General features: G+C 40.3%; 1 protein-coding gene across 1 annotated transcript in view; it reads left to right on the top strand.

The window, feature by feature from the left end:
* The window catches only part of LOC134531103 (1,5-anhydro-D-fructose reductase-like), a 78,309-nt gene that overhangs the window by 40,066 nt on the left and 16,444 nt on the right, over nucleotides 1-21,799 (top strand). The window contains exons 3-4 of the mRNA XM_063366651.1: nucleotides 2,422-2,622; nucleotides 3,226-3,482. Coding sequence (XP_063222721.1) covers nucleotides 2,422-2,622; nucleotides 3,226-3,482 — 458 coding nt within the window. The remainder of the gene's footprint in view (nucleotides 1-2,421; nucleotides 2,623-3,225; nucleotides 3,483-21,799) is intronic.

Genomic DNA, 21,799 nt, shown 5'->3' with positions numbered 1-21,799 from the left:
AAAATTATACTAACATATCGTCAGCACACTATAGCAGACGAAAACAAGATGGTGGACTCCAGCAGACGAAGGCAACATGGTGGACATGACATCATACCAACTGACGATATATACCTTAGTATTGGTGATGTGAGGTCAGTCTAGGTGGCTTCCGTGGAGGTAGGATCTGTCGTTTTTTATTTGCTCTTACCGGTTTTGAATCAAGTACGGTAATCGACCAAATTAATCAGTAGGCTACTTTAATAAGTTAATTTTTTGATAAATTTTGAACTTTTTGCATTAAAATCGGATACTAAATAAAGATATACAAGATGGCGTCCCTAACGATAATGATACAGTGGTGACATAATTCAAAATGTCGGGTGTGTCGTAAGATGTTTTTATTACTTTTTATTGAGATTTGTTTTAATAAATTAATAAATTACTGGTTTACTCTCGCCGGAAATCGAACCGAGGACCGAAATCGTTTAAATAACTAAACATTTGAAGTAGGCGATTTTTTTAAATATTTTTCGGAATTTTTTCAGAATTTCTAGCATTGAAATTACGGATTTTCAAGATGGCGGGCGTAACGAAACATGCAATAGTTTTTGTTAAATATTTATTATTAAAAGTTTATTTATTTTTTATATAAATTTTAAAACTTTTTTCATTAAAATCCAATAATAAATATAGATTTTTAAGATGGCGGACATGACGACATACTATATGACGATATATATACCTTGACATAAGTGGTGGGAGGTCAGTCTGTCAGTGTCTTCCGTGGAGGTAGGACCTGACGTCTTTGTTTTATTATTATTTTAGACCTTGTTGGGTTCGAACCGAGGACTTCGAGCTCCATGGCTTAAGTGTATATTTAATTTTTTTTAAATGATTATTTATTAAATTTTTATTATTAAATTCGATTATTTAACTTTTTTTTCTAAATTTTTAATTTTTCCCGATTTTCTAACATAAAAACTACGGATTTTCAAGATGACGGCCGTAACGGAAATGGAAATGGTGATATCATAATTCAAAATGGCGGTCATGGTATCCTAATTCCTAGAAACGGCTTATCGGGTGGCTTTAGAGATGGATTCTTAAGCCGTTTTTAGGACATTGTGTTCTTTCTAAGGCAAAAAGTATTTTGATGTTTTTGAAATTCTAATTTTCGAATTGTGGAATTTTTTGAGAATTTTTGGCGGGATGATTTTCCCAAAAAAAATGGAAATTTGGGCAAATTTGGAGGAATTGTGGGAAAATTTTGGCAAATTTCGAAGGCCAAAGGTCAAGATCATCCAAGATGGCCGCCGTGACGACATCGGAGATGTAGGTTCCAAGGCAGTAGTAGCCGCCACACAAAAAACGCTGTACACTCAGCTCCTCAGCCTTAACCCTGTGCCCGGACATACATTCGTATACTACTCTCATGTGACCTTTCTCTTGTTTCCTAAGTCAAGTGTGAAAATATTTATCAAATTCGGAGTTAAACTGTATATTTACTATATAAAAAATCTTAAAACAAACGAAAACTCTTGTTCATATACAGATTATTTTCAAAAAATTACTCCGGAAGGAGAAACGGATCCTCGGTTTATTATTGGACTAGCCCCTTTTCATAATATCACGTGATATAGTTAAAGTTTATGTCCATTCCATTCAAAACCATGCACAGTAATATTTTTCAATGTCTGATTTTCATAATAGTTCTCATTGGTTCTGGTTCAATTCCCTGCTGGCAAAACCCGGATGTTGGAAAAAGTGGCTGCGTTGCTTTCACCCGGTGGTTTTTCTCGGAGTACTCCCGTTACCCCGCAAAACAAATTTCCTAAAAGTGCAAGAAATATTAATAAATATATGTTGTCCATATCTTTATAAAATGTGGTTTACTAATTATGATAACTTACAATTAAAAATGAAGAGGTTTGCTCAACCATTTTTGTTTGTCCCGCGCTCTGAGAAACCACGAATGAGCCAGATATAGTCAACTTCGAATCACATGAAAACATGTGCATTACTGCAAGTGTGAGTACCTTGACAGAAAAGATACGTATATTCGTATTGTTATGAATGCTTGTGAACATGTTTTAATAACGGAGCGGATCTTGTGTACGTCAATGATAAATTGTAAAAATTAATAAAAAGCTGTTTTGTTTTATAAAGTTATAATGAATGGTGGGAATCATATCATGGGCTTCGCATAGATGTATAGCTTTGTGTGGTTAGCTTAAAACCATATTTAATTTAAATCAACTTTTATATTAGTATCGACGAAGGTTATTCAACATCTAACCATATATGGAAGAAAATAATGTTTAAAAAAAATCAGTGTACAGTTCAAATGGGCAGTCGGTATTCTATGAAAATGATTTTAGAAAAACTTTAAAATTTAATTTAGTGGTTAACTGATGATGAACGTCTCCCGCATCCCGGCAGCTGCCAATGATCGGCTACCAGAAGGAGAAGGTGGAGAAGTACCTGAGGCGCTCGCTGGAAGCCTTGCAGCTGTCACACGTGGACCTCTACCTGCTCCATCAGGCCTGGGGCATGCAGGAGAGAGGGGAGGATCGCCTGCCCATGGATGAGACCGGGGAGCTGCTGCTGGACCATTCCACCGACCACGTCAGCCTGTGGAAGGTACGTCGTTGCACGAGAAGGATATGGGAACAAATAACCATCCATATTGCACTAAATTGTAGGTGTGTTAGGTGTTATAATGATCGGTGGCCGTTCACAAGATACAAGTATGCCATAAGTCGTGTACAAGAAATAGGAAAGTGCGTAACAACTGAGTTCAGGGCTAGAAATTAAACGCCATGTTTATTATTGTAGTTCTGATCTATTTTATTTAACAATCAAAACATGCTTACATAATTATAGCTCTCTTGCATATTATGTTTTGTATAAAATTATACCAGCATTTATTTACTAAGAGAATCTAAATCGCCATAAATTTTAATAACTTCAAAGACTTGCGTGGCATTTTACAGCTCGTAAAAAGTTTATTAAATATCTAGTGGAAATTTTTTATACAAAATACAAAGAGAGCTATTGTGAATATATTACAGGAATAGCATTAAAATAGTAATAATAATGACAGGGTAATGAAGGAAAAAAATCGACAAGATATGTGAGACCGAGCATTAAGACTCCAGGATTAGCTTTCAACACTGGAACTGTTGTACACGTTGGAACGTTAATAACTTGAATGAGGACTATTGATGCTGCGCTGTCTCGCAGGGCATGGAAGAGCAAGTTGAGGCCGGTAGGGCCCGCGCCATCGGACTGTCCAACTTCAACTCGCGCCAGATCAAGAGGATCGTCGAGTCCGCCCGTGTGCAGCCTGCCTGTCTGCAGGTGGAGGTGTACCTGTACTTCCAGCAGCGGGAGCTGGTCGCCTTCTGCAAGGCCCTCGACATCGCCGTGTGCGCCTACGGGCCCCTGGGATCCCCGAGCATGATACAGGCCTTCTCCTCGATGGGCGGCGACACGGACAAGTGAGCTATACCACCTGTCGACTGCCAGACAGTCACTCCTCACTCCTGGCGAGGGAAGTGAGGTCAATGAGCTGGGAGTTTCCCCCAGCCTTCATATTTTCCATCAATTCTCCATTCTCATCTCATCATTCCTAACAATCCACCCTGTTAGTGAAGCAGAATGATAAGTATATTGCTTGCAGCAGCATCTAGTACGGTATCGTCTCTAAGAGCAATACTATGACATGGAATCTTCTCGTCGACCATAGAAGTAGTATAGAATAGTATGTCCTGCGCCAGGCGCAGGCGCAAGGAGCGAGGAGATAGTCCGCCATCTTGGATTTTGACGTCGCGGCGGCCATATTGGATGAACTTGAACTTTGACCTTGACATAGACCTTTGACCTTCAAAATTTGCCCAAAATTCCACAAAATACGCCAAAATTTCCATTTATTTGGAAAAGATTTCCTCCACAAAACCTCAAATTTTGATAAATAAAAAAAATTCTCTTTCCGGGAGAAAAGATCCCATGTCGAGGGAAAATTTCCCGTTTTTAATCCTTAAAAATACCAGCGGCTAGAAATGTCCATATATAGGCTTAAGCATCCATGTCTACAGATTCCGATAAGCCTCTGACGTCATCATGGATTATGTCGTCACAGTTGAAATTTCCGATACGGCCGCCTTCTTGAAAATCTAATTTATTATCGGATTTTAATGAAAAAATTCTAAAATTTATAAAAAAATTAATATTTAAACTTTAGAAAAAGATTTTTAAAAATACGGTTCGATTTATGTTACGGCCGCCATCGTGAAATTCTATATTTATCATCGGATTTTAATGAAAAAATTCTAAAATTTATAAAGAGATTTAATATTAAAATTTTGATTAAAAGATTTAAAAAAAATATTTTAAAAATTTACACTAATTTCATGGAGCACGAAGTCCTCGGTTCAAAACCACTGGGTCAAAAATAAAAAAAATTGCGACAGGTCCTTCTTCCTTGGAAGCTATGACAGACTGATCTCCCACCACTTATGTCAAGGTATATATATCGTCAGCTAGTATGACATCATGTCCGCCATCTTGAAAATCTTTATTTATTATCCAATTTTATTGAAAAAAGTATAAAAATTATAAAAATTTAACTAATCTAATTTTTAATAAAAAATCTTTAAAAAACACCGATGCAAATATCGTTACGACCACCATCTTTAATTCTAGAAATTTGGCATGTTTTGTAATGCTGGCCATCTTGGATGAGTATGACATCATCGCTATATTTTCTATTACATCCGCCATATAGGATTCTAGGATGTTGCACTTTTTGTTACGGCCACCATCTTGAAAAACTGCAATTTTTATGCTAGAAAATTGGAAAAAAATTCTTAAATTATAATAAAAAATTATTAATCAAATTTTAACAAATTAATATTTAAAAAACACACTTACGCCGTGAAGTCATAAGTTTGAACCCGGTAAGAGACAAAATTAAAAAAAAAATCGTAATCAGATCCTTCCTTTGCGGTAGCCGTCGGCAGAATAACCTCCCACCACTAATACCATAGGTATATATGCCACCAGCTGGTATGATGTCACATCCGCAACCTTTTTTTCGTCCGCTGGAGGGCTCCATCTTGTTTTCATCTGCTAGAGGGTGCTGACACTATGCTAGTATAAGTTTCTGTTCACCATACCTTTAACCACGACTGTTGGCATTGAACTTTTAACTTGACCTTAAACTTTGACCTTGACCTTGAAATTTGACTTTGACCTTCAAATTTGACCTTGAACTTGAAATTTGATTTTGACGACCATCATGGATCCGACATTTTGTGTTTAGTACATGCTACCAGGAGCTATCACCTGCTAGAGGACATAGACACCATCTTGTTTTCGTCTGCTGGAGGACACCATTCATGCTAGTTTTATTCTAACCCGCTAGAATGCAGTAATCATTTATGATTACTGAGGTGCCCGCCATTCTGAAATTTGGATGCCATCTTGGAATCGTGTAATTATTTTAGCTAGAGATTCTGGAAAAATTCCAAAAGTCACCGAAAAAATCACTCATTAATTTATTTATTGAATCGATGGATTCCTGTCCTCGGTTAGATTCTTGACCAGTGACAAGTGTAACTAAATATTTAAATATATTTAATATTCTGTTTTCCATTACCTTTCGTGGAATTTTTTAATCATTCACTCTAAAAAAACAACTTAAGACAATATACCTGTCCGACAAATTAAATAATATGTCGCTTTACCTAACATGTAAGTCTAGTTATTCGATACTCTGAATAACCTCTAAACCATTCATGTACAAAGCCATACATACAGGCCTAGCGTTTCCGAACCACTAGACCGGGTCATTAACAATGTCAGATGTATAGGCTAGTCATTTCCGGACCTCATGGCCTTCTTTGTCGTTAGTTAATTACAGTCAATTAGACCATCGTGAAATATATATATACTAATATTCTAAAGCTTAAGAGTTTGTTTGTTCGAACGCGCTAATTCAGGAACCACTGGACCGATTTGTAAATTTCTTTCAGTGTTGGATAGTACATTTATCGAGGAAGGCTAAAGACTATATTATATTATGAATAACATTAGGGATCCTTACTAAAAGTCCAATTTAGAATCAAATGCATTGGAGGGGGTTAGATACAACATGCAGTACACGTACGAAGTGTGTGTTGACAATGCTTCAGGCGCTAGAAGTTTATTTCCTATTGCCTATTAACATTGTTGCCACGCACTAGATGCATTATCATTCTTAATTTTCCCATACAAGTAAAAAACACCCGTGTGATATTAACAACGAAGCAATCAGTACCCTCATAAGAGTTCAAATAGTATTTAAATACATTTTATCACTTTAAATCGCAAACCTAAAATATTGTTTTTTTCCTCTCTCTGTGTTTAATTTGTTTTTTATTGTCCTTTTTTTCAAGTATATATATTTTACAAACTTGAAACTTCACAGTAATGTTCCTTATGTTATGCAGGATGACATTTTCCGAAAATTAGATCCCATGGGTGGTTAAAACCAGGCAACAGTGGCTACTTTGTCTGCATGAGAACAGGATTTTGCATTGTTCATGCCTTCTGCGTCTCCATGGCAACGGGCATCGCGCGGCAGTGGCGTACCCACAAGGAGGGGCATGTATAATGAGCGGCGCAAGAGTGATCTGCCTGTAGACTGCCGTAGCGAAGTACGGGTACATCAGTTGTACGTTGCGTGCACGAGTCGGGAAACCATCGGTGCTATTCATTTTCTCTCCGGTACATTATACAGCTTTGTAATAAATTTTCACTGATTTTTTTTACCATTACTGTAAATAAGAGATGTGGCTAAATTTTTTCCCCATTAGTATAGCCGTGCGAAGCTGGGTCGGGCAGCTAGTATTTTATACATACTAAATGACCAAGTGGCCTTGAAAAATATTTTACAAAAAGGACGCGCAATCGGAAGCACATTTGACAAAGAGGACGCACAAACAGACGCACAATCGGAAGCACAAATATAGAAAAGGACGTGCAATCGGAAGCACAATCATAGAAAAGGACGCAAAATCGGAAGCACAATCAACAAAAGGAAGCACAGTTGGAAGCACAATCGGATGCACATTTGACGACGAGGAAGCACAATTGGAAGCACAATAAACGAAGAGGTAGCAGTATTACGATATCTCAGTCTTAGTTTGAAATCAATTAACAAAAAACAATACATACTTTATTAAATCTAAATAATTCATTTACTTTTCAGTAGTACACACATGACAGTGTGCTTTCAATTGAGCTTCCTTTTGTGCGTATTTTTCTATGATTGTGCTTCCAATTGCGCGTCCTTTTTGTAAAATATTTTTCTAGGCCTATTGGTCCTTAAGTAGGTTTAAAACATTTCACGATGGTCTAATTGACTGTAATTAACTAATGACGAAGGTCATGAGGTCCGGAAATGACTAGCCTATACATCTAACATTGTTAATGACCCGGTCTAGTGGTTCGGAGACGCTTGACTTGTATGTATGGCTTTGTACTTCAACGGTTTAGAGGTCATTCAGAGTATAGAATAACTAGACTTACATTTTAGGTAATGCGACAAATTATTTAATTCGTCGGACAGGTATATTATCTTAAGTTATTTTTTTTAGAGTGAATGATTAAAAAATTCCATGAAAGGTAATGGACAACAGAATATTAAATATATTTAAATATTTAGTTACACCTGTCACTGGTCAAGAATCTAACCGAGGACAGGAATCCATCGAATCAATATGTAATTTAATGAGTGATTTTTTCGGTGACTTTTGGAATTTTTCCAGAATCTCAAGCTAAAATAATTACACGATTCCAAGATGGATCTAAATTTCAGAATGGCGGGCACCTCAGTAATCATAAATGATTACTGCATTCTAGCGGGTTAGAATAAAACTAGCATGAATGGTGTTATCCAGCAGACGAAAACCAGATGGTGTCAATGTCCTCTAGCAGGTGATAGCTCCTGGTAGCATGTACTGAACACAAAATGTCGGATCCATGATGGTCGTCAAAATCAAATTTCAAGTTCAAGGTCAAATTTGAAGGTCAAAGTCAAATTTCAAGGTCAAGGTCAAAGTTTAAGGTCAAGTTAAAAGTTCAATGCCAACAGTCGTGATTAAAGGTATGGTGAACAGAAAATTATACTAGCATGGTGTCAGCACACTCTAGCAGACGAAAACAAGATGGCGCCCTCCAGCGGACGAAAAAAAGGTGGCGGATGTGGCATCATACCAGCTGGTGGCATATATACCTATGGTATTAGTGGTGGGAGGTTATTCTGCCGACGGCTACCGCAAAGGAAGGATCTGATGACGATTTTTTTTTAAATTTTGTCTCTTACCAGGTTCAAACTTAGGACTTCAAGGCGTAAGTGTGTTTTTTTAAATATTAATTTATTAAAATTTGGTTAATAATTTTTTATTATAATTTAAGAATTTTTTTCCAATTTTCTAGCATAAAAATTGCAGTTTTTCAAGATGGTGGCCGTAACAAAAAGTGCAACATCCTAGAATCCTATATGGCGGATGTAATAGAAAATATAGCGATGATGTCATACTCATCCAAGATGGCCAGCATTACAAAACATGCCAAATTTCTAGAATTAAAGATGGTGGTCGTAACGATATTTGCATCGGTGTTTTTTAAAGATTTTTTATTAAAAATTAGATTAGTTAAATTTTTATAATTTTTAATTTTTTTTCAATAAAATTGGTTAATAAATAAAGATTTTCAAGATGGCGGACATGACATCATACTAGCTGACGATATATATACCTTGACATAAGTGGTGGGAGGTGCTCGCTCGGTAGCTCTCGTGTGCACATCACTGGGGAACAAGCTGACTGCTCTGCCTGGAGGTTCATTGCCTCTGACAGCGCGTAAAGTGTGTGAACCATGTTGTGTGCACGGCGAGTGCCGAGAGGCAGCGACTAACTGCAATCGAGCGCGTCCTTTCGGTGGCGAATACAGGGGTCCAGCGGTGATGAGCAGCTGGATTTGTTGGAAATATATAAATACCAACTCGTGGACCATCTGGCGGGAGGGGCGGTTGCTTTCGTGGCTCGCCAAGGATCAAGTGATGGCGGAACTTCAAGTTGGACGGCGTGCTGGGCCTGGAATGTTGGCACTACCAGCGATGCAGCAGCAAATCCACGAGTGGGGCGTTACTACATACTTCTAAAGCTGCACATCGTCGGCAGGAGGGGAAGAGGAATAGTGACCCTCAGAACCTCGCGCCGCGCATGAAAGGTCCCGGCGCGTCGGCTGATGGAGAGAGAAACCTGAACGAGAGAATCGGTGAGTGACTGGAGCAACAGTCAGCTTCGGAGGCGGCGGAATCGCGCGCGGCACTGGCGGTCTGCGGGAGCGGGCTGACAGAATCCTGCGTGGTTGCCTGCTTACTAGCCTCTTTCCCACAGCGGAACTCTACACTCTTCACGATTATATGCCTCCTCGGCGACTGGCCGGGCCATACCTGTTGGGGGGTCACTGTGCTGTCGCGTGCGGCCTTGGAGCTTAACACTACACTCACATAACGAGATTAACTAGGCCACTTTTGACGCAATACTTTACAAGCCTCTAAATACAGACATCACGACACTTCCATACATCAGTTAGCCACCTAACTGAGGGGGAAAGGGTGACCTTCCCCCTGCCTGACATCTACACTAAATAAATTAAAGCCAAGCACCATAGCGACAGCTACTTTACTACTTACTGGACCGAGAGCCACCATTAATTTTAAAATCGCACACTTCGCGCCCCGCCGTCGTTTCTAATGATTCGAACAAAATGACGGGGTCGCAATCTTGAATTGACTTCCCACATAGCGAGTTAGGGAACATAATAATTCCTGGTATCGCTGTCACACGCTCCCAGCCGAGCATATGAAGAAATGGCGGTGGGAGGTCAGTAAGTCGATAGCTTCCAAGGAAGAAGGACCTGTCGCTTTTTTTATTTTGACTGACCTCGCCGGTTTTGAACCGAGGACTCCGAGCTCCATGACATAAGTGTGCATTTTTTAAATATGTTTTAAAAATCTTTTTAATCAAAATTTAAGTATTAAATTTCTTTATTAATTTAAGAATTTTTTCATTAAAATCGGATAATAAATATAGATTTTCAAGATGGTGGCCGTAACATAAATCGCAACGGTATTTTTTAAAATTTTTAAATCAAAATTAAAATATTATTTTATTTATAAATTTTTAGAATTTTTTTTATTAAAATCCGATAATAAATATATATTTTCAAGATAGCGGCCGTAACAGAAATTGCAACGGTGATGACATAATCCATGATGACGTCAGAGGCTTATCGGAGGCTGTAGACATGGATGCTTAAGCCTATATATGAACATTTCTAGCCGCTGGTATTTTTATGGACTAAAAACGGGAAATTTTCCCTCGAAACGGGAATTTTTCTCTCGAAAAGATAATTTTTTTTATGAAATATTTTGAGATTTTTTGGTGGATTTTTTCCCCAAGAAAATGGAAATTTTGGCGAATTTTGGGCAAATTTTGAAGGTCTAATGTCAAGGTCGAGGTCAAAGTTCAAGGTCGAGGTCATCCAAGATGGCCGCCGCGACATAAAAATCCAAGATGGTGGACTGTCTTCTCGCTCCTCGCGCCTGCGCCTGGCGCAAGACATACTATTCTATACTAATAGAGTAATTAAAATATTTCGAGAAGTGGCCCTTAATTTTTAAGCATGGAAATGAAGTTGAAATGGTAATGTTTGTATGCCAATGATCCTTCAAGAATATCTTTCGGGACTTTTATAACAAATGATTACTCTGAAGTTTAATCTGTATTTATCTATTTAAACTCTCCGAAGTTACAGTTTAGAATTAAAATCCGAAAATAAAACTATAATTCCGATTACAGCATATTATTAAATTTCACAAACAGACACTATTAAGATATCTTGAATAGTTTTCAATTCATTGGGTTCTTATGAAGCTCTGCACATACCACAATGTGTGTGCCCAGCTGGGCAGAGTCTTTAACCCTAATTCATTCCATTAGGTTTTCAATTTGTGAGACACATGGCGGAACATTGCCTGTCATCTTGGCCGCTGAAGCCAAGTTGCGTCCAATACCTTTTCCCTCTAAGAATACACTTGGGGTATTACCATTTCAATTGTTAGATCATTTTCATGTCTATACTTTGATGATTGGACCGCCAGATTTGGATATCATTTTTAAAGAGACTACACTCTTTCCAATCACAGTATTTGGCACAGAAAACTCTAGAGCCATGCTCATAATGACTCATTTTTCTTTCGATCAAACCATGGTCTTTCAGCTAGTCCATATATCCTGCAGAGCTTTCCTCAAGTGAGAGGTTATAAACGCATGCCCACTCAAAGCCATCAAAAATGATCGGTAATGGAAAAGCTAGTGCTTCTCGCCAGTCACTCCGAGTTATTGCGACTATACTGTGAGTAGTATACAAATGGGCATACTGGGACACAGGTTCTGGGTGTGGAGCCGGAGCCGGTGTCCGCCATATTGGATTGTGACGTCACGGCGGCCATCTTGGAGGAGTGTAACGGGACATAGCGTAACGGGACAAGTTTGACCTTGACCTTTGACCCTCAAAATTCGCCAAAATTGGGCAAAATTTGCCCAAAATTCCTCAAAAATCGCCAAAATTTCCAATTCTGTGGAAAAAAATTCCGCCGAAAAATCTCAAAAAATTCCTCAATTCAAAAATTAGGATTTCGAAAATCCTCAAAAGTCATTTTGTCTTAGAAAGAACCCAAATTCCTAAAAGAGGCTTAAGCATCCTTGTTTACAGCCTCCGATAAGCCTCTTACGTCATCTAGGATTATGACCGCCATCTTGGATTATGTCGTCACCGTTGCAGTTTCCGTTACGGTCGCCATCTTTAACTTTTTTATTTATTATCCGATTTTAACGAAATTTTTTTAAAAATTTATAAAAAAATTCAAATAATAAAATTTTAATAAAAAAATTTAAAAAACAAACATTTACGACACGGTCAGAGTCCTCGGTTCGAACCCGGTGAGGGCAAAAAAAATAAAAATGGTGACCGACCCTTCCCTCACAGTGGACGCATGCAGACTGACCCCCACCACTTATGTCAATGCACATATACCATCAGGTAGTATGACGCCATGTCCGCCATCTTGAAATTTGGACGCCATCTTGAAAATCTTTATTTATTATCCGATTTTAATGAAAAAAAAATCCAAAATTCATCAAAAAATTAACGTATTTGAATTCTGTTTGATTATATCGATGTACGTCCTTGGTTCGATTCCCGACGAGAGTAAACAGTCGATCCTTCCTCCATGAAAGCTACCTAGACTGATCTATCACCACCAATACCAAGGTATATATATCATCAACTGGTATGACATCATGTCCGCCATCTTGTCTTCATCCACTGGAGACCACCATCTTGTTTTCGTCTGCTAGAGTGTGCCGATATCATGTAGTATAATTATCTGGTCACCACATCTTTGACCTTGACCTTGAAATTTGACCGTGACCTTGAAATTTGACCTTGACCTTGAAATTTGACCGTGACCTTGAACTTTGACCTTGACATTGAACTTTGACCTTAACCTTGAAATTTGACCTTGACCTTGAAATTTGACCTTGACCTTGAAATTTGACCTTGACCTTGAAATTTGACTTTGAACTTTGACCTTGGCCTTGAACTTTGACCTTGACCTTGAAATTTGACCTTGACCTCGAAATTTGACCTTGACCTTGAAATTTGACTTTGTCCTTGAAATTTGACTTTGTCCTTGTCGACCATCATGGATTCGACATTTTATGTTCAGTACATGCTACCAGGAGCTACCACCTGCTGAAGTACTCCATCTTGTGTGTACTTGTATTATAGAGTACATTTCCATCTGAATAATTTTATTCTAACCCGCTACAGTGCAGTAATCATTTATTACCGAGGTGCCCCCCCCCCCCCGCCATCTTGAAATTCGGCCGCTATCTTGAAATCATGTAATAATGTAGCTATAAAAGCGGGAAAAAATCCAAAATTCATAAAAAAAAATCACTCATTAACTTACATATTGATTCGATCCGCTCCAGTCCTTGGTTCGATCCCTGAATGATGCAAAACATTTAATTTTATATAAAAAATAATAATTTCAATAAACCATGTTCAAAATTCTTAAAGAGACTTTAAATCCTCTACTACCATCACCCTATCAGACATCAAGACCACCATATTGGAAATTCGTAATTTTAATGCTAGAGATTCGGGAAAAAGTTCAAAATTCATTAAATAAATTTGTAATCTATATACTGATTGATTAGATCGAATAAGGTCCTTGGTTCGATCCCTGGCCGATACAAAACAACTTTAATTTTAAAAAAATACCACAAAAGCGACAGGTTTGAGAAAATAAAAACACCGCAAGTTCTTTTAAAAACTTTTATTACAGAAATTCAGTACACTACTACAAGTACAAAAAAATACACAGACAAATTACTAAAGCCTTGTGGATTTCTCGACGTCTGCATCTGCCACCCACGAATTAAAGCGAGGTGGAAAGCCCCACCACTTGACGTAGGACAGTCCATTTCTTCGTTTTATAATCTTCTCCACCAAGTACGTATCGGGATACAACGTAGGCTGAATCTCATCGGCATAGAAGCCGCCATGGATAGGTTGTGGTCCAAATCTTCGAGGTAGTAGGTCCTAGGCTCTGATTCACGAACATGTGTCACACGGAAAAGTTCGGGACTCCAGTTCGCAGTGAAACCTTTCTCGAAGATACCTTTCTGCTTGGAGATTCGCACAATGTCGCCGACGTTAGCTTTACGCTTTCGTGGATCTTTCTTCTTCGTGTTGGAAAACACGGTTTGAAGCAGGCGATTGTCCTTTACGTCCTTTGGCTTCATTTTCGTGGTAGAATGCACAGTGGAATTATACTCGCTTATTAGTTTCGGCAAGATGTCAAGCCACTTGTAATTTCCGTTAGCCGTGAACTGTCGCCACATCTTGGAACGCAAAGTTCTGTTAAACCTTTCGACAACGGAGGCTTTGACGTTACTAAATGTAGAGTAGTGTTTGATGCCATACTTCTTCATCAAAGCCTTGAAGGTCGCATTGTAGAATTCTTTCCCGAGGTCCGTTTGCAGGTGCGACGGTACACGTCCATCACGCAAAATATTGTTCATGGCCTTGGCTACGTCAGTTGCAGTCTTTGATTTGACAGGTCTAGCCCAAGCGAACTTGCTATAAACATCGATGACTGTCAACATGTACTTGAAACCTTTATTCAATCGGGAATACGGTATCATCTCAACAAGGTCCGCCTGGAATAAATCATCAATTCCACGAACTATGACTTTGCGACGAAGGTATTTCCGTCTAGCAGGAGCATGAAGTTCGCGAGCGATTCCGGTTCGACTCATTGTATGTAGCCGGCTTCCCTCAGTTCTTCAAGTATGGAGACTATTTCGTTGATATGCGAATAGTTTCCTACACTAAGCGATGCATGTAGAATTCTAAGGCGATCAACTAATTCATTAGGGTCGTCCCAATATACATAGTCAAATGTCTGACCACTTTCTAGCTTTTTTAAACCTTCGCCATGTATTGTTAGTTCACTGAAGAGATTAGCGAGAATGTCGATTTTTTCATGATCTACGTCTTTATATACACCACTATCTGGATCGTTATCGCGAAAATGTGCATTGGTTAGCTCTAGCAGTTTTTTGTACTCTTGTAAGTCGTTGTGAGAATATCCTTTAGGCTCCCTGCGAAACAGCAATTCGTACAGACCCGGAGTCCCGCGCGTTTTGAACTCTGCTACGCGCACGATATTTCCTGGTAGAAAGTCTATTTCTTTAGCACCGAGGAACCATTTATTATGTTTTCTGTACACTCCGTAGGTCGTGTCATTATTCCGGCTCGTAAACGATATCAGGTATGGTCGGACCATTGCATTAACTTGATGTCCCTTTTTCGGTATTTTTTTCTTGTGCATGGACTCTGTACTTGTTAAGTCCTCTTCTTCTCGATCTGGTTCATACTTTCTCTTCTTTACAGTCGGCATTTCATCTTCAACTTCTGTCTTCACAATGAAGGCTGGTTCTTCCTTGTTTTTAAGTTCGTCGAGGCGACTAGTGATTGGTTTAAATATCTCCTCATTTTCCATCTCACGTGCAAGTCTGGTTCGTCTAGCAAGTAAATATTTTTCGCGAACAGACTGTATAGCTCGATGAAGGTCACTGGCCAGGTCCGACATTGTACTGGCTGAAAACTTATTGCAAGACCTCCTTTTATACTTTTTTATTCGTTCGCAGAAACTTCTTTCTTGTGTTTGGCCAAATCTGAATTTGTTGACGATTGAGATAGTGATGCTTTCAGACTACTTTGAAAAGTCCTCAGATCGTCCCGTCTTTGTGCATTCGATACTTCGATCATGTCGCGAATGCGAGAATCCGAAGCTTCCGCGCGCTGGTCTATGGCTACGAGGTACTCAAGTAATTCCTTTTTCACCCCGTCTATTTTTTGAGCCAGTAGCGAAATGTATTTGCGGATAACGTCGTCATGAGACTTGAGAGCAGTACGTAAGTCTCGACTGCTACGACCGAATTTCGAAATGCTATGACTCATGTTTGGCGATAAACTGATCGAAACCTCGTCTGTACCTGCCCTTATATAGAGGCCAGTCTTTGACTATAACTAGGAATCCGTGTTCTTCTTTCCAACACAAGGAGCACATGTCTTTGAATTCCTGGAATGTCATGTCGGTGTTTACGTGATCATCATAAGCGTGGCGTAAATTAAGTTCGTCCATGCGAAACAAAACTATGACATTTGCGTTGTCTCGTAGGAGATGTTTTGGAATACGACTGTACGTCTGACACAGGTAAACGCAGTCTACCTTGGCGTGTCTGCCCATGGAAAAGTACTCTTGTATTATGCCTTGTTTCTCGCACATTACATCGTCGAAAACAAACACGGAATTGGCTTTTGCTTCGCTTGGAGGTACAACATCGGTATTATCGCTAAACGGAAAATACTCCAGACCATCCACAGATCGTAGAACAGTTGCTAGGCGCTGGTACTTTGGCTGTTGCAACGATTTGGAATACAAGTAGACGTTCTCGAACCGAAGACCATTTGGTTCCTCCAGTAAACTCAGTAAAACACACGTCTTGCCACAGTTTGACGGGCCCGCCATTATGCATCGTACGGCAGAAGGCAACAGTAAGCCATGTCGTGATTCACGTGCACTAAATACATCGTCTTGCGTAATGCGCACGGGCAAACACACGTCTTGCTTGACGACCTGCATTGTACTAAAGTATTTGTATAAAAGAAGCGTATTTATACTTTCTGGTCAGTTGTGCGTAATGACTCGAAGAGGTAAGAACAAAAAACACATCGGCGCGGGACTCGTAAACTCGCTGATAAACAATCTACCATTCGAGCTACACATTCCCGGCTACAGATTTTGCGGCCCCGGCACGAAACTAGCGAAAAGGTTAGCTCGCGGTGACGTGGGCATTAATTCACTCGACGAAAAGTGCAAGCAGCACGATATCGCATATTCATTAAGCAAGGACCTGGAATCCAGACACCGGGCCGACGAGATATTGGCACAGGAAGCCGAAGATATAAGCAAATCGTCGAACGCGGGACTAGGAGAGAAAATCGCAGCGTGGGGCGTATCAAAAATCATGAAGGCAAAGACGAAATTAGGACTGGGTGCTCGTCGAGCCAGCTCCATCAAGTCAAAGACTAACTCACGCAAGACCAAACGCAAGATCGGTGCAGGCGTGCAAAAAACCAAGCAAAAATTACAGACTCTCGACAAGAAGATTATAGGAGGATTTCTTCCTTTGCTTTTGCCTGCATTGGGTGCTCTCGGTGGCCTCATCGGTGCAACGTGCGGTATAGTGCGGGCAGTCAACACTTCGAAGAATGAGCGCAAGCAGTTAAAAGAAGCGCAGCGACACAATGCCAGCATGGAAGCCATTGCCATCGGTAAAAAAAACGGCGCAGGACTCTACTTGCGACCTCACAAGACAGGCCGAGGCATGAGAAAGAAACGAATGAAAAAATCCTAAGTTCCCTACCGAAACGACCGCTCACCAACGTAGATTTAATAAAGTACGCACGCAAACTGAAAATACCAAATTTCCGCGGTGTGTTTATGCGAGACACTTTGCCCAGCAAGCCAAAGACACGTGAGCGCGCCATAATTAATTTAGACACGTCGTCGGGTCGAGGCACGCACTGGGTGGCGTACATAAAGTCTGGAAAAAAAGCCACTTACTACGACAGTTTCGGTAATTTACGGCCTCCGCCAGAACTGCGACAGTACCTGGGCCGGTCCACTACGTTGTTTTACAATTACGAAACGGAACAGAAGCCTAATCAAACAAACTGCGGACACTTGTGTCTTCGCTTTTTAACAAACAAAAATTACCTGACAAACATAAATTGCTACTTAAAGGTTGTGCAGTGATGATAATTTATTAGTCATGTCGATAACACTTACCTTGACAGGTCACGCATCTGAGCTGCGGGCTGTTCATTTCCCGCCTCTGGATTTAGACGGAGAATGGTGTATCGATCTCGTAGATTTTCAAAGGTATAATGCCATACCTAATATCGACGAAGAAAATTGCAAGATCTGCTTCCTGAAAAGCGATGGGACCGCTCATGAAACACGGTTACCTGTTGGCTCTTACGAAATTGACGACATTGCAAATTACATCAGGGATATGTTACCACAGGATGTAGACTTTCAACTGCGTGGAAATCCAAACACTCAAAAAAGCATTCTAACATGCAGTGAAAATGTCGACTTTACGAAACCTGGCACCATAGGTACGATGCTCGGATTCGAATCAAAGGTTTATGATACGGGAAGAACGTACGAATCTACGCGCGCAGTAAACATTTTACCTGTGAATGTCATAAGAATAAACTGTAATTTGGCAAGTGGAACGTATCTCAACGGAAGACTAAGCAACATGCTGCACGAGTTTTCGCCGATGGTCCCGCCAGGATATAAACTGGTAGAAGTACCGCAAAGTATCATTTACGTTCCAGTCGTCGTGAAGTGCGCACACGAAGTCGTCGTCCGAATCGTTGACCAGCGAGGACGATTGGTGAATTTTCAAGACGAAGAAATTACATTACGTCTGCACTTGAAGCGATGGGCATAAAGTTCGTAACACCGAACAATTATAAAAGAAATCGTATTGCCTTGAATAAGAACAGTAAACAAAGTATCTTCTCAGTATTGGACAAGTGCCGAATAAATATGGAAGACGAAATCCTCAACGTGGAAGATCCGGTCATTTTTGATGACAGCATTATGAAAATGGAATTGCACGAGTACCAGCCTTTCCTGCTCGGACCGTACGCACTACTATCAGAAGTACGCATTGCAGTACAGCACCAAGATATTTGTACTTTACCTTCGCAGTCATTTCTACGTATAAGAGGCACACTTACAAAAGCGGATGGTACGCATCCGACAACGACGTCAATATCCTGCAATGGTATTCTACACCTAATCGAGCGCATTACGTATGTACTCAATGGCGTCGAGGTAGACCAGACGAGAGATGTAGGCATAACATCTGCTATGAAAAATTACCTTTCGCTCACTCCAAATGAACTGTCTGCTGCAAAGATGGCCGGTTGGGCTCTCGAGGATGAATATAAGCTTCCGGTTTATGCCGAAGGGAAGTTCGAAGTTTGTGTTCCTCTGTCCATGCTTCTCGGATTCGCTGAGGACTACAAGCATATAATCATTAATTCGAAACAAGAGCTCGTACTACTTCTAGCCAACACGCACATTAATGCAATTGTCGCCGCTGCAGAAAACCCTCAAGATGTCTCGCTAACACTACAGTCTATCGAGTGGATGCTGCCCCACATCCAAGTGAGCACCGTTGAACGAGTCAAGATGTTGAAGAACATAGAAAATGGCAAGAACTTCGATGTGCCATTCCGATCCTGGAGCCTGGAAACTTATCCCGGCTTGCCTCATAGTCAGCGTATCAATTGGATAGTAAAGTCCAGCTTCGCTACGGAAAAACCAAGATACATCATCGTCGGGCTTCAGACCGGAAGACAGCTCAATGCAGGAGTAAGTCGCTCCGTATTCGATAACTGTCAAATACGTAATGTAAAAATATTTTTAAACAGCGAAAGTTATCCGTACGTTGACATGAACATGGACTTTGAAAGTGGAAGATTTCTTCTCGCATATCAAATGTATGCCAAGTTTCAGCAAGCTTACTATGGGCGGAGACAGTCACCGATACTGAGTCCCGACAGTTTCAAGAACAAGGCTCCGTTAATGGTGTTTGACGTTTCCAAACAGGATGATCGAATAAATTCAAACATCATCGACTGTAGGATCGAGATAACGACTAGCGGAAATATTCTCCCAAACACCTACGCTTTTTGTCTGATACTTCACGATCGGCTTGCTTCGTACAATTGTCGAGACAAACTTGTGAAAATTCTGACATAAATACTGTTTCGTTTCCGATAGTAATTTAGTTACGACCGAGCATTGCTAGCGACAAGATGTACTGCAACCTGCAAGGTTTCCAGAGCCAAAATGGGTTCGTGCTCAAGGAAATTAGCGTCACCTCCGGAGACAAGACTCAAACACGCACTTTCCGACCTCCGTATCCTTGGAAACTACTAGACGAAAAAAGTAAACGGTCGAACGAATGGCTATGCAAATACTATCACGGACTAGAGTGGGACGAAGGAAAAATTCCGTACCATCAAGTGAAAAACACACTTCAAGATTTACTACTGCAAAATCCGCGTGGTATAATCTACGTCGCCGGACCTGAACAGAAGAAATGGCTGAGCAAGTTGTGTGACGACGGAGCAGCTGAAATCGTAGATATACAGACCGACTACGGCTGTCCTTCCCTGCGCAAGCTTAGTGCAATATATGACATGCAGCCACGTGACAAGTTTGAACGTGTCTGTGCCTGTACAAACTCGCAGTTAATGCAGAAATGGCACACACAATGTTAGTAGGAGCCTGCATATATAAATGGCGTACCTACGTACGTGCCTTCAGTTGACGTTCGACCTGCAAGAAGATGTTTACGTTTCATCCTGCTAACGTGTATGTGAGCGCAAGACCTAGCTTCAGCAGTGTCGAGTACAGCTACTGGGATTCCGGATATCTACGTACATATACAGAAACCTGTGATGGAGGTGCTCAGCATTGGCGGTTTGCTCACTTTCCTGTGTCCTACGAACCGACTCAGCAGCTGGTAGCTTGTTGCGAACCTGGAAACTGTGCCGTCTATCACATGAGACCACACACAATACTTCCTGCTAGCATCGCTGAGGTAGTCGCCTCGTCTGCATGTGCAACACCAAACATGGACGTGTTGCAACCTGTTGCGACCTGTGATGCATCTACGCAGACGTCCAAACGGTGTGCGTCTCGTCATCGCAGTTCAGGCAGTGAATCTGTCCCAACTAGCACTGAGCCAAAGCCAAGGCGTAGACGTGGTCACAGACGTCATCGACCATGTCTTGTCGGAGTTGTCAACGTCGCAGAAGATGACCAGCTGGAAACCTGTGTTCCTGATCCTGTGGCCTGCGAACCAGTTGGAACCGGAGTCAACGAACCAGTTGGAACCGGAGTCGACGTGTCAGTTCGTGCGGCATTAAAGACTGTGCTTGTGAAAATGCTTGATTCCTTAACCTAATATGTATTTGTGTACTTTTTATAAATAAATGTGTAAAACTTGAACTTGTGTGTGTTTTTATTTCTATAATTTTTAGGTACCTAATAAAAAAAATTTAAATACAGACATTATTTTGACTCATGAGGTATACCAGTAGACCACGGGTATATAAGCGAGGTTCAGACGACTGGACCCGCAGTTCACCTCTGGTCGCGGTGCAGTACGGACGTGCTATCTCCATTAAGTTTCGTGAGGTTTAGTTATGTCGACCGGAATAGAATGTTTACCGACAGCAGCGGGGACCTCGATGGCAGCAACGATGATGGAGTCGGAGATCCCGATACCGACTGCAGAGGAGACCACGGCGGCGGTGGAGATCCGATACCTGCTGCAGAGGAGACAACGATACGTGCAGTTCCACCATCAGCTGACGTTTCATCATCAGCATTCCAGACATCAAGTAATGAAGAGCATACATCACATCAATGCAAATATTGTGACGCATCATTTACTTTCACTTCAAATGCGCGCAGACATGAAAGAAGCAGCTGTCAGAATAATGCTCAAAGAATACTGTTTCAGTGCAAAAAGTGCAATAAACTAATTTCACGTCTCGATAGCTTACATCGTCATTATAAAAAATGCTCCGAGACGTATAATGAACATGGTTATTGATTTGACTCATGTGTTGTACCGGCTAATGAGACTATATAAGTGAGACCCCTATAAAGTCAACGTTTGTACTTTATAGAAATATTTATATTGATCAATTTTGGTGGTTGCAGAAGTCGAAACAAAAAATTGTTTGATTTATGATATGCAAATCTTTACAAATTTTAAATAAGCTAAAACGTTATTTTGTCTCTGGAAGTATGCTTATCTTTGGTTTTTTTTTTAAAAGGTAATAAATTTGTTGTTTATTACTATATTTGTAAAGAATAGGAGATTCATTTTGATTATATTTTGCTTGCGTTAAAGCATTGATTTTTTTTTTGTTTAAAGAAAAATTGTAGAATCGCGTATTGCAAACAAGGACAAGTAAAAAATATTCTTTTAGAATATTCGGTTTGTTCCATTTTTCGGTC

The sequence above is a fragment of the Bacillus rossius genome, chromosome 3 (assembly GCF_032445375.1).
Source record: "Bacillus rossius redtenbacheri isolate Brsri chromosome 3, Brsri_v3, whole genome shotgun sequence".
NCBI lineage: Eukaryota > Metazoa > Arthropoda > Insecta > Phasmatodea > Bacillidae > Bacillus > Bacillus rossius.
This window is presented reverse-complemented; position numbering and strand designations above follow the sequence as displayed.